Source organism: Rhineura floridana, chromosome 13 (assembly GCF_030035675.1).
Source record: "Rhineura floridana isolate rRhiFlo1 chromosome 13, rRhiFlo1.hap2, whole genome shotgun sequence".
NCBI lineage: Eukaryota > Metazoa > Chordata > Lepidosauria > Squamata > Rhineuridae > Rhineura > Rhineura floridana.
The window spans coordinates 1,048,623-1,062,848 of record NC_084492.1 but is presented as its reverse complement, the minus strand read 5'-3'; the positions used below and the strand labels follow the sequence as shown (position 1 = coordinate 1,062,848).

Genomic DNA, 14,226 nt, shown 5'->3' with positions numbered 1-14,226 from the left:
GGGGAAATGAGGCTTAGGAGATAGAAATGAAGCAGGGGAAAGATGTGCTGAATGCTGTGAAACCAATAATTTGTTTCTTGCAAACACATTTTTGAGCAACCGAAAAAACAACTGTACACATGGACATCACCAAATGGTCAATACAGGAATCAAATTGATTATATAATTGGTAGCAGAAGATGGAGAAGTTCCATACTTTCTGTAAAAACAAGATCAGGAGCAGACTGTGGTACCGATCATGAACTGGTCGTATCGAAAATCAGAGTAAAGCTAAAGAAGACCAACAAAGCAATCATAATGCCAAAATACAATTTAAATAACATCCCAGAAGAATATAAAGATCAAGCAAGGCACAGGGGCTTTGAATTTAGTTGACAGAGAACCAGAAGAACTATGGAGTGAAGTCACAGACATTATCAGGGAAGACTGCAGAAAGACAATACCTCTAGTTAAAAAGAGAGAAAGACGTCAGTGGATGACTGAAGAAACAAAAGGAAAGCAAAAACAAAAAGGGATAGAAACACAGTTAGAACCCTAAATACAACAATTAGTACATAGGGACAAAGAGAACTATTACAATAGTTATTGTATAGAAATAGGACAACAAAAAGGTTAGAACAAGAGCCCTATTCCAAACAATTAGAGAAATTAAAGGGAAATTTAAACCAAGAGTAGGGATGTTGAATAATCATCAACAGGGGCACACAGTTACTGACCAAGATAAAATAAAAGGAAGATGGAAGCAATACACTGAAGAATTTTATAAAAGAGACGCCAGGATGACAGATTCATTCATGGAGGAACCATGTGATGAAGTATCAGAAATTTTAGAATGTGAGGTGGAAGCTACTCTTAAAATACTTGGAAGAAACAAACCACCAGGAATAGATGGCATACCAATAGAGTTGCTACAAGCTACTGAGACTGAATCTGTCCAAATTTTGACAGAAAATTGTCCAGAAATATGGAAAACTAAACAATGGCCCACAGACTGGAAGCGTTCAATATACATCCCATTTCCAAAAGAAAGAAGATCCAAGGGAATGCAATAATTGTCGAGCTATTGCAGGTAAAGTAATGCTCAAGATTGTACAACAAAGGCTCTTACCATATATGGAGCGAGAAATGCCAGACGTCCAAGCTGGATTTAGAAAGGGAAGAGGCACCAGATATCATATCGCAAACATACGTTGGATAATGGAACACAGCAAGGAATTTCAGAAGAAAATCACCCTGTGCTTCATAGATTACAACAAAGCCTTTGACTGTGTAGGTCATGAAAAACTATGAAATGCTTTAAAAGAAATGGGGGTGCCACAGCATCTGATTGTCCTGATGCACAACCTACACTCTGGACAAGAGGCTACTATAAGGACAGAATGTGGAGAAACTGATTGGTTCTCCATCGGAAAGGGTGTGAGACAGGTGTATTTTATCACCCTATTTGTTTATTCTATATGCAGAACATATCATACAGAAAGCGGGATTGGACCAACATGAAGGAGGTGTGAAAATTGGAGGGAGAAATATCAATAATTTAAGATATGCAGACAATACCATACTACTAGCAGAAACCAGTAATGATTTGAAATGAATGCTGATGAAAGTTAAAGAGGAAAGCCCAAAAGAAGGACTATAGCTGAATGGCAAAAAGACTAAAGTAATGACAACAGATTTATGTAACTTTACAGTTGACAATGAGGACATTGAACTTGTCAACGATTATCAATACCTTGGCACAGTCATTAACCAAAATGGAGACAATAGTCAAGAAATCAGAAGAAGGCTAGGACTGGGGAGGGCAGCTCTGAGAGAACTAGGAAAGGTCCTCAAATGCAAAGATGTATCACTGAACACTAAAGTCAGGATCATTCAGACTATGGTATTTCCTATCTCTACGTATGGATGTGAAAGTTGGACAGTGAAAAAAGCAGGTAAGAGAAAAATGAACTCATCTGAAATGTGGTGTTGAAGGAGAGCTTTGCGGATACCATGGACTGCAAAAAAGACAAATACTTGGGTGTTAGAACAAATTAAACCAGAACTATCACTAGAAGCTAAAATGATGAAACTGAGGCTATCATACTTTGGATGACACATCATGAGAAGACATGATTCACTAGAAAAGACAATAATGCTGGGAAAAACAGAAGGGAGTTGAAAAAGAGGAAGACCAAACAAGAGATGGATTGATTCCATAAAGGAAGCCACAGACCCGAGCTTACAAAATCTGAACAGGGTGGTTCACAACAGATGCTACTGGAGGTCGCTGATTCAAAGGGTCGCCATAAGTCATAATCAACCTGAAGGTATATTATAACAACAACAATACATAGGCTTCCGGTTCCGGTCACGAGCACAGCAAGTAACATTCATATTCCCTCTCTCCTCTCTTGACCAAATGCCTTTGATTAAATACCTTGTTTTAGTGATTTGTAGCTCATCGACCTCTAAAATCACTAAAACCTCTCCAGACAGCTTCCTAGCCCCCCCCCCCATGAGAGATTAAATTCTGCTGGGGAGTCTTGGATAACGGTGGATATATTGGACTGTTCGGATTCAAATTTACCAGGAGACCGGGCAACGCAGCATCCAAACTCGAGCTTCCGTCTCGACATTTCATCAATTGACGCGAATGCTCAGCCAAATGTGGCCTCTGAGCACTCAAAACTAGACCCCGCCCCCATGCCCTTCTCAACTTGCCCCCCGAAGGATGTAGCCCACTACTCACCCTCCTTTGCGAGCTTTTTGTCATGGAACATAGCTGGATGGAGGAACAAGTTAAATGACCAAGAGTTTCTTGACTACCTCCAACTTTTTCAAATTATCTGCCTACAAGAAACCTGGCTCTTAGACCCCGCTGCCCCCTCTCTACAGGGATACAAAGTGTGGGAGAAACCTGCAAAAAAGACCTTTGCCAAGGGCCGGGGGAGTGGGGGCCTAGCAACTCTGGTCACTACAGCTATCAACATTTATGCAGCCATGCCATCGGGCACTTCCCCAGATATTTGTCTAACATTAACCCTTTCCATTCTGGGCTTACCTCCCATCATCTGCCTCAATGTATACTTCCCCCCTTTGCCACATGGCCGATCATCGTCCATGTGGTGGGAAATGGAGGCTTACATTGAAGGCTTGCTAAGCCAATATCCCTCTCACCAGCTCCTTATCTGTGGTGATTTCAATGCTCGAACAGGCTCCACTAAGACTCTCGGCATTGATCCCTGGCCCGCCACAGTATCTGCAACTCAGTTTGAGAGACAATCATGGGACAAAACAGTAAATAGAAATGGGCAAGCCCTGGTACAATGGTTAGCCAATTTCCAGCTCTTGTGCCTAAACGGCTCAGCGCTCGACTCCTCTGGGGGCTTCTTCACTTACATCACAGATAAAGGGGCGAGTGTTGTGGACTATTTCTTGGGCTCTCTAACCTTGGGCCTCTTGGTCAAGGAAGTCTTTGTTGACTTCCGAGCCGATAGTGACCATCTCCCACTTAGGCTATCGTTAAATACAACTCACCAGATACCACACCCGCCCCCAAACCCTCTTGTAGGCTGCCTCTTCAGCATCACCTGACTTAAATGGTTGATTTCTATAGGCTTTAACGTTTCCCAGCACCTGCGGACTCAGCCCACGTTAGATGCTCGCCAGTCAGCTGTGGCTAGCCTGTCAACTGTTCACAACTCTTATAGACAGATTGTAGAAGGTTTGAAATCCCTGGTAACTACCAATGAACATAAACAACACCTAGCAAACCCAAGGTCATGGTACGACGTAGAGTGTAGAGCTAAGAAAAAAGAAATACAGGCCCACATGAGGTTGGTACGACGTGATCCATCACCTGAGACGATCGAGCTTCTGATCCAAATTAAAAAGCAATATAAGGCCCTGCTAAGGGACAAGAAGCAGGCCTTTGTTGCCGAAAATTGGCGCGCACTCGGCCTTGCCTTATCTCAAAATAAGGACGCAGAATTTTGGAGAATAGTTCATGAGGGGCTTTCCCAGAACCCTTATGTCAACATCCTTCCCATCCTTCCGGATACCTGGGTGGTGCATTTTCGCGCCATCTTTGAGTCCCTTACTCCTCCTTCTCCTAGTTCCCAGGAAGGCCTGCCCCCCGTTCCCTTACCAATCTGGCCCCCCGTCTCTTGTCTTGAGATCGAGGAGCTAATAGCAACCCTTAGGCCGGGTAAGGCTCCTGGGGAGGATATGCTTCCACCGGAGATCTATCTGGCGGAAGCCTCTTGGTGGACCCCTATTTTAGCAACTCTTTTCTCAGTGATTAATTCTACTGCCAATATCCCAAAGGGATGGCGTACCAGCATTATAGTTCCGATATATAAAAAGGGGGATCCCACCGACCCCCAAAACTATAGGCTGATTAGCCTTCTTAATGTAGCCTCTAAATTGTATGCCCGCTATCTATTGAACAAACTTTTGCAATGGGACGCCCACAACAAGGTAATCCACCAAGAGCAAGCAGGCTTCCGGAAAGGAAGAAGCACCACAGACCAGGTGTTTATCTTACATCATTTAATTAAGAAGACGACCACTGATCCATCAAACTCACTCTATGTGGCATTTGTGGACCTCTCAATGGCGTTTGATTCAATAGATAGAAACCTCCTATGGTCCAAGTTGGACCAATCAAACTTGGACAAAAGGCTTCTCTGGCTAATCAAGTCACTCCACCAGGAAAACTTCCTCCAGGTACGCCTAGGTGTAAATGGCGACCTGTCACATCCAATCCCAGTGGGTAGGGGAGTAAAACAGGGCTGTGTGCTGGCCCCTTTGTTATTTAATTTCTATCTGAACGGGCTAGTTCCAGCCCTTTCCTCCCCAGTCTTCTTTCCCCCAGCCGTTGGAGCAAGGAAGATTTCCATCCTGCTTTATGCAGATGACCTTGCGTTACTATCAATAACTGAAATTGGCCTGAAAAGAATGTTGGCAAGGCTGTCTGAGTAGTGCAAGGAACACTCCTTGGCAATAAACCACCTTAAAACCAAAATTATGGTTTGTGGGAAAAATAGGAGATCTACCCACAGATGGTCTATAAATGGGCAGCCATTAGAAAAAGTACACTCTTTTAAGTATCTAGGCCTGCATGTCAGCCACAATGCCATCTGGAAGCAGCATTCTGAGGAAACTAAGCTGATAAACGCCAGAATCTCTGGCCAAATTTGCCGTTTCTTCTATTCGCGCAGGGGCCAATTGGTAAACCCCATGCTGAAAATTTACCAGGCCAAGGTCTTACCAATGATCTTGTATGGCGCAGAGTTATGGGCCCCGACGGTTAAGCTGAGGTTAGAGGTGTTCCAAAACTCCTTAATGATCACCGGGCTTTCCCCCGGCATGCCCTCAGCCCATCTGAGAGCTGAATTAGGACAGCCCTCTCTGGCAGTCAAAGTTGACCTGGCACAAATGAGATTCTGGAGGAGAATCCTTCAAATGGAGGAATCCTCTTTGGTCCGACTTTGTTGGCAGGAACAGATCCAACTAGAGAGCCAAGCACAATGGTGCCAAGTCCTATTGTCTTCATATGAGACAGATCACTGGGTTTTCCCCCGGCGTGCCCTCGGCCCATCTGAGAGCTGAATTAGGACAGCCCTCTCTGGCGGTCAAAGTTGACCTGGCACAAATGAGATTCTGGAGGAGAATCCTTCAAAGGGAGGAATCCTCTTTGGTCCGACTTTGTTGGCAGGAACAGATCCAACTAGAGAGCCGAGCACAATGGTGCCAAGCCCTATTGTCTTCATATGAGCTTAACTGGGAGAATCTACTATCTTTTTCTCCCAATGCGCTTCGAAATAGAGTCCTTGATTTCGATGCGAACCAAGACAGGGCCACAATAGCTGCCTCTCCCTTCTCCCCATGGTTCTCGGCTCTCAAACCCAACCATGCCACTTCTCAATATTTCGAAACACTCACACGTGCTCCCCTCCGGAAAGCCTTTACAGAACTCCGTTTTCAAACAATGCCATCTGCTTTCTTAGAGGGGAGATATTCCTAGACCCCCTATTCCCAGCGATTGTGTATTCGAGGTTGCGGGGTGGTCGAAGACGTAACCCATTACTTATTGACCTGCCCTTTATATGATGACCCAAGGAGGAAATTTTTAGCCCCAATCACAAACTCCCATAGGGACTTGTTTCCAGAAGAGCAAATGCTTCTTCTCCTGGCGGATTTAGACAGATCTACCAGGCAAGCAGCAGCCAACTTCGCTTTGGCTGCAAGGAAATTGAGAGCTACATACCTCAAGGCCCTTAAGGGATAAGTCAGGGGGAAAATTTTGTCGTACTGAGCTATCTCACGCATTTTAACCATTTTATGTATGTTTGTATGTTTTTTCCTTTTTAATTGTATACTTTGCAATGGCTTATGGCCGAAATGCAATAAACTGAAACTGAACTGAAACAATACATAAATACATAACATAAATATATAATACCATAATATAACCCCCATAATAGGCACAGAAAGCTCTGGCAGCACCCTAATAACACAACATAATCTCACTCTATCAAATGCCTGGGGGGAAAAATCTAAGTCTTTTCCCTGTGCCGAAAAGATGTCAAGGAAGGTGCCAGACGGAGCATGTTAGGAAAATGTCGTACTCTTTTAGGAGCACTGTTTTTATGATAGGCCTCAGGACCCCATGCAACAAGACAGCAACCAGTAGGCATGTCGTGCTATAAAGAAATTACTGAAAGACCCTTCTGCGCTTTACTGGGAGGACACTGACAAGAGGGCTTAGAGAGAGAGGCACAAAACTTCAACGCTGCAGAACCTTCCAGGTTAACAGCATTATGACTGTCCCATAAGCAGAATGCACCCCACCCCTTCCAGTCCTCCTCCCCTTGCCCACCTGAGAACCAGGATGCTTACAGGGTAGTAGTCAGCCACTGCTTTGACCTGCTCGTAGTCATCTGCCCTGGCAAGCTGGGCCAGGCCCTCTGGATAGAGCTTCCCACAGTGGGGGAAGAGCTTCGCGCGATCCTCCTTGGAGAGTTCAGTGCCAAAAGAGTTGATGGTGATAATGAAGGCTCTTCTGTCAGCTTCAAACTGCAAGAAAAAGGGAGACGAGTGAGGAAGGGCAGAAGCCCATCTGTTGAGAGTGCAGCAGCAGCACAACCACCCAAAGCTCAACCCCTTTGAAGGGGGGAGGGGGAGAAAGAAAGATACCAAGACAAAGCGGCAGATTTCAGCAAGTTACTTTGCTCAGCTGCAACACTGAACCCTTGGGACTTGAAAGCCACCACACTGCAATAGCAAAGAGTGCAATTCCTTTCCTGATGAAGCACCCCTAATTGCAGTCTTTTGTTTTATCACAGGCTCAGGAAATACAGCATAGCAACTGTCCCAAATAAGGGGCCAGCTTCTGTCTGAGATAAAGAGACAGATGATCTAATCGGCTTTTTTCAAAAAAGATTTCCAACATATCCTGAAGGTGGGTAACCATTTTTGTATGCATGAAGGAAAGGAGGGAAGGGAGAACACTTCAACTCAAAGATCTCTGTAGCTGCCAAATGAAGAACCACAACCATTTCCAGAAAAAGCTCAAGTTGCAACTTTGGCAGACCTCTGAAAGGGACAGTCGCAGCCTTTTAAAAGCATTTAAGTGGGAATTCTTGGCAACTGTGGCAGAAGAGAGAGGCACCAGAAGGCGCTTCTCTGTTGACTGCATGAGAGCGCAAGGAGCCTGGCCCCAAGCCAAGCCATGCAAGCAGGGGGTAAGCTGGCTCCTACCTCCAAGATGGGGCACATGGTGTCCGCAGTTGTGCCGCCCAGGATTTTGCAGAACTTGTAGAAGGACTCAAGGTAAGCCTGGATGGGGGCGGGGGGAACCAAGCCAACACATGAGTCAAAGAGTCAGCCAGTCATGTTAAAGAAGCAAGTCATACAGAAAAACAACCGCTTGATATGAAAACTGCTCTGCGCTCAGGAGGCACCAGGCTCACCAGAAAGTTGCCAAATTGTTACGGTGCAAGTAATGTGATGGTTCTCCTGGAAAAGAAATGATCTGGAACACAACTGTACCCCTGCCCAAGTCCTACTCATTTCAACATTTCAACTTGTTACGCAGGAGAAATTCTGTGTGGGCTGCATCCAGATTGCGTGCAGCCCATCTCAAAAGCTCATCCAGTTCAGGGACAAAATGGGGAAGCCTGCCCAACTGGCATCTCATCTTCTGAGCAACTCCTCTACCAGCCAGCCAAATCTCATGGCAAGGAGAGGTTTTGGAGAAAGAAGCTTCTGTCTGCTGCCGCCTCTCTTCTCATTGGCTGCCCAATGGTTTGTTATATTTTCTTATATTTGGTTTCCACTAGGCCCTTGTGTAAAACAGCATTTCCCCAAGAAATGTCACACGCTTGAAGTGTGCAGTTGCCAAATCTGATTCTGATTCTACATTTCACAATTTCAGCCACAGCCAACACCTGACTGAAGTGTCAGTGGCCATGGCGCTAGACACAAACTGCATGGCATCTAGACTGGCACCTGTCATGAAGGCAGTTGCCTTCACCTTGCTGAGTCCTGTTTGAGATGTTTGCCAGCCTGTGGCAACCACTCAACGAGCCTTCTAACCCATAACCTAGAATCTCTGACCATGAAGGACGCCGAGGCAGCTGTTCTGAGAGCCAACAACAAACCTTCACGTGCTCTCCACAGAATGGCCTTGGCTTCCTTGTCCTCAGGATTCTGGGACAATCTCTCCCCATCCCAAGGGACCACTGCATCTGAAACCAGGGCAGTGACCGCAGTGGGGCCTAGCACCACCTTCTGTTTCTCCACTGTCTCTTCAAGAAGAGGATAATTATTTTAGCAGCTACACTGTTGGGTCTGACCCTGACCCCCTCCCAGGATGACCTTCCACAGCCACTAGCACCTCTAAGGTATATTAAGGGAATGGAAGTTTTGTGCCCCCAGGCCATGGCTGATGGGTACATGTTGGGCATCACATGGGGGGGCAAGCCCCACGTCCTGCTTTTTGCTCCCCTCTGGGGCCACTTAAACAATCTTGCAGGCTTTGCAGTGGGGCCCTGAAATCCTCCACCAGGAAGAGTATCAAGGATGTCACCCCCCCTGCTCTCCCTTGACTGTGGAGGACTCCCCCTCCTCTCCTTCTGAGTTCATGCCCTCCTTCCCTTCCACGATGGACCTGGCCTGTTATGCCCTGAGTTCCAGGGCTGGGACAGTGGCCGGGACAGGGGGATTGGGGCAGTGAAGCGCTGCTGCTGCCCCTCCCCTGAGAGGTCCTTCATGTGCTCCCCAGTACACTTCAGCCTCTGTGAATCAAGCCCTATGCCTTGCAGCCTGGGTCTCTCCCACGGCAAGGAGAGAAGAAGATTGCCAATGAAGCTCACGGCAGGCTGAGGACCAAGTCCCTGCTCAGTTGCACAGAGGGTTGCGACCAACCGCCCAAATCCAGAGATATAATCTGTCAGGTCTACCGACAAAAGTCTGGATACTGTTCGTGACAGAGGGAACACACTGGCTGTGCCTCCCACCCCATCTCCGTGCCCCCAACTCACCAGAACCTCTGACTCCGCTGTGGGGTAATCTTGGTGCTGGTGGGGGTACTGGAGTGCACCAGCTCACCCATCCCTCTCTGTGAGTGCTCCTGGCCCTACATGTGATTCCACAGCAAAAGAGGAGACAGATGCATACACTCCCGGTGGGTCTTTGCTCCTCCTGACTCCTCCTCCAGCAATGCTGGGCCAAACATCCCTAGTCAGAGGAGGGGGGGTGGAGGGCATAGTTATGGAAGAACTACACCAAATGCTCATGTCCTCCAGCCCCACTCCCTTCAAAGGACTTCAAAAGATGAGACGAGAAGCTGCCAGACCGAAAAAGTTTCCAAGCCTGGGGCGGAGTTGACCACACTGAGCTGGGCAGGCAGAAATGGGAAAGGTGTCGCTGATTTGCACAGTCCTTCCTAGCGGAGCAAGGGACAGGAGGGACCCCCCCCCCCCGAGGTGCGCTCCTTCTGCTGCAGGAAAAGGAGAACCCCTTCAGCTTTGCATGTATGTGTGTGCGCGTGGGGCATCGGAGAATCAGAGTTTGAAGGAACCCCAGAAGCCATCTAGTCCACTACACTACTGGGTCAGAAAGCACAATGCCAGCCTCTGCTTAAACACCTCCCATGAATGAGGCAGGCTGTTCCACCTTCACGCAGGGAGCTATTCGTAATACTCAGCTGAAATCTACCTTTGTGCTATTTCCAACCTCTTCGTTCTAGTCCTGCAGTCTAGTAAGTAATGTCCTCCTTAAATCAAGGTGCCTGGACCTGGCTTGACCAGCACTATGACTTCTGGCATCTCTTAGCACAGGGACAGGGAACCTGGGGTTGTCCAGATGCCACTGGACTACCGCTCCATCATGGCTGCCCAGGGCCAAAGGGCTATGCTGGCTAGGGCTGACAAGAGCTGGAGTGCGGCTACCTCATCTAGGGTGCACAGGCTCCTCATCCCTACATAAATGCAGGACAGCCAAGGCTTTCTGTCATCCGTGTGAATACAAGCATGGGCCCAATGGTCATGTACTACATGGTACCTGCGAGCCTTTCAAGAGTGTCAGTTCTCTGCATGCATTCCTCTCCTCTATTCCACCCTCGAATGCTTTGGGAATCTCGGGCCATTTAACACCTTTGCTCAATCCCAGCCCCATGCTAGGCCAGACATGTGAGATGGAGTGATAGGCACGCAGCAGTATTGCACCACCATGTACAAACCCTCTGATTTCAGAAGGGATCAATCTGCTTCAATCCAGACGATGCCAGGCAGGAGAGCTGCAGCAGGAAGGCTGCTCACAGCCCAGCAGATGCATACCCTGACATGAGGTGCTAATTGTTCCCCTCCACTCCACCCGGTTTCAGCCAACAATGTTAGTGATTATTTCACAGGAGTGACAGTGTTGCATTAAAATCCTACAAGGAGAGCATTTTAAAGGTTAGAAACAAATTTACAATCACCAAGAGTCAAGGTTGTCCATTAATCAGGGGTGGGCTGCAGGGAACTTTTGCACTCTTCTCCTGAAGTTCTGCCAGGCAGAAGTTGGCACTGAAGTGAACTTGAGAGGGAGAGGCCTTGTGTGGAACAACCTGGGCAAACTTTGCCAGCAGGACCAGCTGCAACTGGCTCTCGCAATCCAATCAGCCTGGCATTTATTTGTTTTATTTACTGTATTCACAGTCTGCCCTTCATCCAAAGGTCCTGGGGCAGAAATGCATAATATTAAAGCCCAAGTTAAATAATGGTAAAGCAAGCCAACAAATTCAATACAATCCAACCCAACTTACAAGACAGAAGGCTGCTCTCAAAGATCTTGAAATTACTGTAAAATTCCAAGTCCTCATCCATTTTAGCTCAGAGCTATGCCCAAGTATCAGTGGGGCCATTTCAAGCAACACAAAACACCTTATAGAACCGTAGAAGAGTTGGAAGGAGCCTTTAGGCCATGGAGTCCAACCCCTGCTCAACACAGGAATCCAAATTAAAGCAGACCCGACAGGTGGCCCAGCTGCCTCCTGAAGGCCTTCGCCTCGCTCTTTTATGTTTCAACTCGTCACATGCTGTAAAGCATTGCCATGGATAGAGCAGATAAAAGGAGAGGGGTGCTTTGGATGGCAAAGGCAGACCCCACTCATTCACTTGTTAAAGAGACCTTGCACTGTACCCAACACTGTGCTTCACTTGCAACCTCTATCGTTCTCTGAGCGGGGGGGGGGGGGAAGAGAAATCCTGTACCTGAGCAAAACCTCGCTGGAGAAAAACTAACCCACCCCATCCTGCCCAACTCAGTGACTTTATATTATTTATTAAATCTGTATCCCACCCTTCCCCACTTTGGAATGCCTCATGGGAAAAGATTCATAAATGAGATAAATAAATAATGAAGAAGGAATATATTTAATGGCCCCACCATAATCAATTTGCCATCAATTCATGAGCTTCTTATTTGAGGAAAGGAGTTCCCAACTTCCCTTACCTTATACAGCGTGTTTCGAATAATTTCAATGTTCATTTCATCAAGGTCCTGTTCGGATATGCAGTCTTGAAAAAAGGCAGCTGAAAGGCAAGGAAAGGGTGAGCAGAGCAGAAGTCCCTCCCTTCCTAACCAGCCTAGCAACTCTGTGTGGCCAGTGCAAATTCGGAGATCCTCCCCTGGCCCTCAGCATCAAGCCGTTCAAGCGATTTCCACAAGAGGCCTTTCTGCATTTCCCAAGCAGCCTTCACGTCAAGAAACCCAAGGGTGTCGAGCCTCCTTCAAATAACAAGGCTCCCTTTATAAATACACTCCCGAGTGGAAGCGAGAGGCCATTAAACCACCCCAACCTCTTCCTCACCGAGGGGAGTGTCTACCAAAATGGCATTGTAGAGCTCAGCTGGGGTTTGCGCAATGTTCACCGCCTCCATCTGCTCAAAACTTCCCAAGGGGTGGCATTTGGGCACCAGTTCAGCAATGGACCGCTGATGCAGTGTCCCAGTGATCAGGAGGATGACATTGTCAATCATGTAGCTGTACCTGAAAAGAAGCAAAGAAGGACAACTGCTGTGGCAGGCCAAAGGGAAAATAAAACCTCTTTGTCTAAGCCTCATTTGAAGTAGGTCTCCCCAAGGCTTCACTATAGGACAAGCTGGACTGAAAAGACGGTACTGCAAGAGGGTGTATTGAGTTGTGTGCATCTGTTTAATTCCTTTTAATCTGTAAATTCAAAGGCAGTTTACAAGTGATTTTACATTTACCATTGGTCAGATAATTAAGTAAAGAACAGAAACCATGTGATCAGAGTAGGACTTCAAAACCCATGTAATCCAACCCTCTGCCAAGGCCTGAAATTCACTTCTTTGGTATCCTTAATAGATGGTCATCCAGGCTCTGCTTAAAGTCTCTAATAAAAGAGTCCATCACCTTCCTGGGCAGCCTGTTTCCACTATGGAACAACTTACACCACAAGGAAGTTCTTCCCAAAGCCTGGCCAAGGGGCTCCCAAACTGTGGGCCACACACCAACATTGGTCAACAGCCTTTCTGTAAAAATGCAATTGAAATCATACAGCATCTAGCACAGCGCGTTACCCGTGACGGCAGACCACAGCCATCATGGTTAGTAGTAACTGAATTTGTCTAATCCTCTTTTAAAGTCCCCTTAGTTGGTGGCCATCACTGCCTCTTGTGGGAGCAAATTCCATAGTTTAACTATGCAGTGTGTGAAGAAGGACTTTCTTTCGTCTGTCCTGAATTTTCCAACATTTGGCTTTGTTGGATGTCCATGAGTTTTAATGTGATGAGGGAGAAGAAAAACTTTTCTCTATTTGCTTTTTTGATGCCATGCATAATTTTACACACTTCTATCATGTCACCTCTTACTCACCTTTTCTTTAAGAAGGCCCAAATGCTGAAACCTTTCCTCATAGGAAAGTTGCTTCATCCCTTTGATCATTTTGGTTGCTCATTTCTGAACCTTTTCCAACTGTACAGTATCTTTCCTGAGGTGAGACGACCAGAACTGTGGTACAGTATTCCAAACGTGGCTACGCCACAAATTGATATAATGGGACCATATTGGCAGTTTTATGTTGAATTCCTTTCCTAAGGACCCCTAGCAGAGCATTTGCCTTTTTCAGGGCTGCCACACGCTGGGCTGACATCTTCATTGAGCTCTCCACAAGGCCCCCAAGGTCTCGGTCCTGGTCAGTCACCGCCAGTTCAGACAGTGCCGAAGGCCCCCACTTCAGTCCCCAATGGTATCTCCAGGTAGGGCTGGGAATGTCCCCTGCCTGAAACCCTTGGAGAGCTATTGCTAGTCAGTGAAGGTAAGACTGAGTTAGATGGACCAATGGTTGGACTTGGTATAAGGCAGCTTATCGCATTCCTGTGGGACCGTCACTACTTGCAATCTGGACGCTACTTCTCTCGATGCAACCTTGAACTGCACTTAGCTGTATTCCCCACCGTATCACACTGCTGGCTCACCTGTAGCTTGTGGTCTAATAAAACCCCTAGATCCTTCTGACATACGCAAATCAGAGAAAGAGGCACTGATCAGATTAACTGGGGCACATGCCTGAACCCTTTCAGGAATTTTAAGGGCCCAGAGGGTCTGGCACTGAGGGACTTAATGAAGCCTAGGAGATGCTGCATTTCAGCGTGTGCAGACTGGAATGGGCCTGAACAGCCACATCTACCTTCCACAAAGCAAGGCCACTTCAGCCACAGCAGAAGGAGA

The 14,226-nt window shown here is 46.9% G+C and overlaps 1 protein-coding gene across 3 annotated transcripts in view; it reads right to left on the bottom strand.

The window, feature by feature from the left end:
- ATP6V0D1 (ATPase H+ transporting V0 subunit d1) overlaps window positions 1-14,226 on the bottom strand; it is a 42,403-nt gene that overhangs the window by 6,975 nt on the left and 21,202 nt on the right. For 2 of the 3 annotated variants that reach the window (XM_061593653.1, XM_061593656.1), the window contains exons 3-6: window positions 12,344-12,522; window positions 11,986-12,065; window positions 7,747-7,824; window positions 6,886-7,062 (exon numbers count right to left, since the gene is read on the bottom strand). In XM_061593653.1, the coding sequence (XP_061449637.1) occupies window positions 6,886-7,062; window positions 7,747-7,824; window positions 11,986-12,065; window positions 12,344-12,522 (514 nt within the window). Of the gene's footprint in view, window positions 1-6,865; window positions 7,063-7,746; window positions 7,825-11,985; window positions 12,066-12,343; window positions 12,523-14,226 lie in introns of all 3 variants that reach the window. The other variant, XM_061593654.1, reaches the window with a different exon arrangement.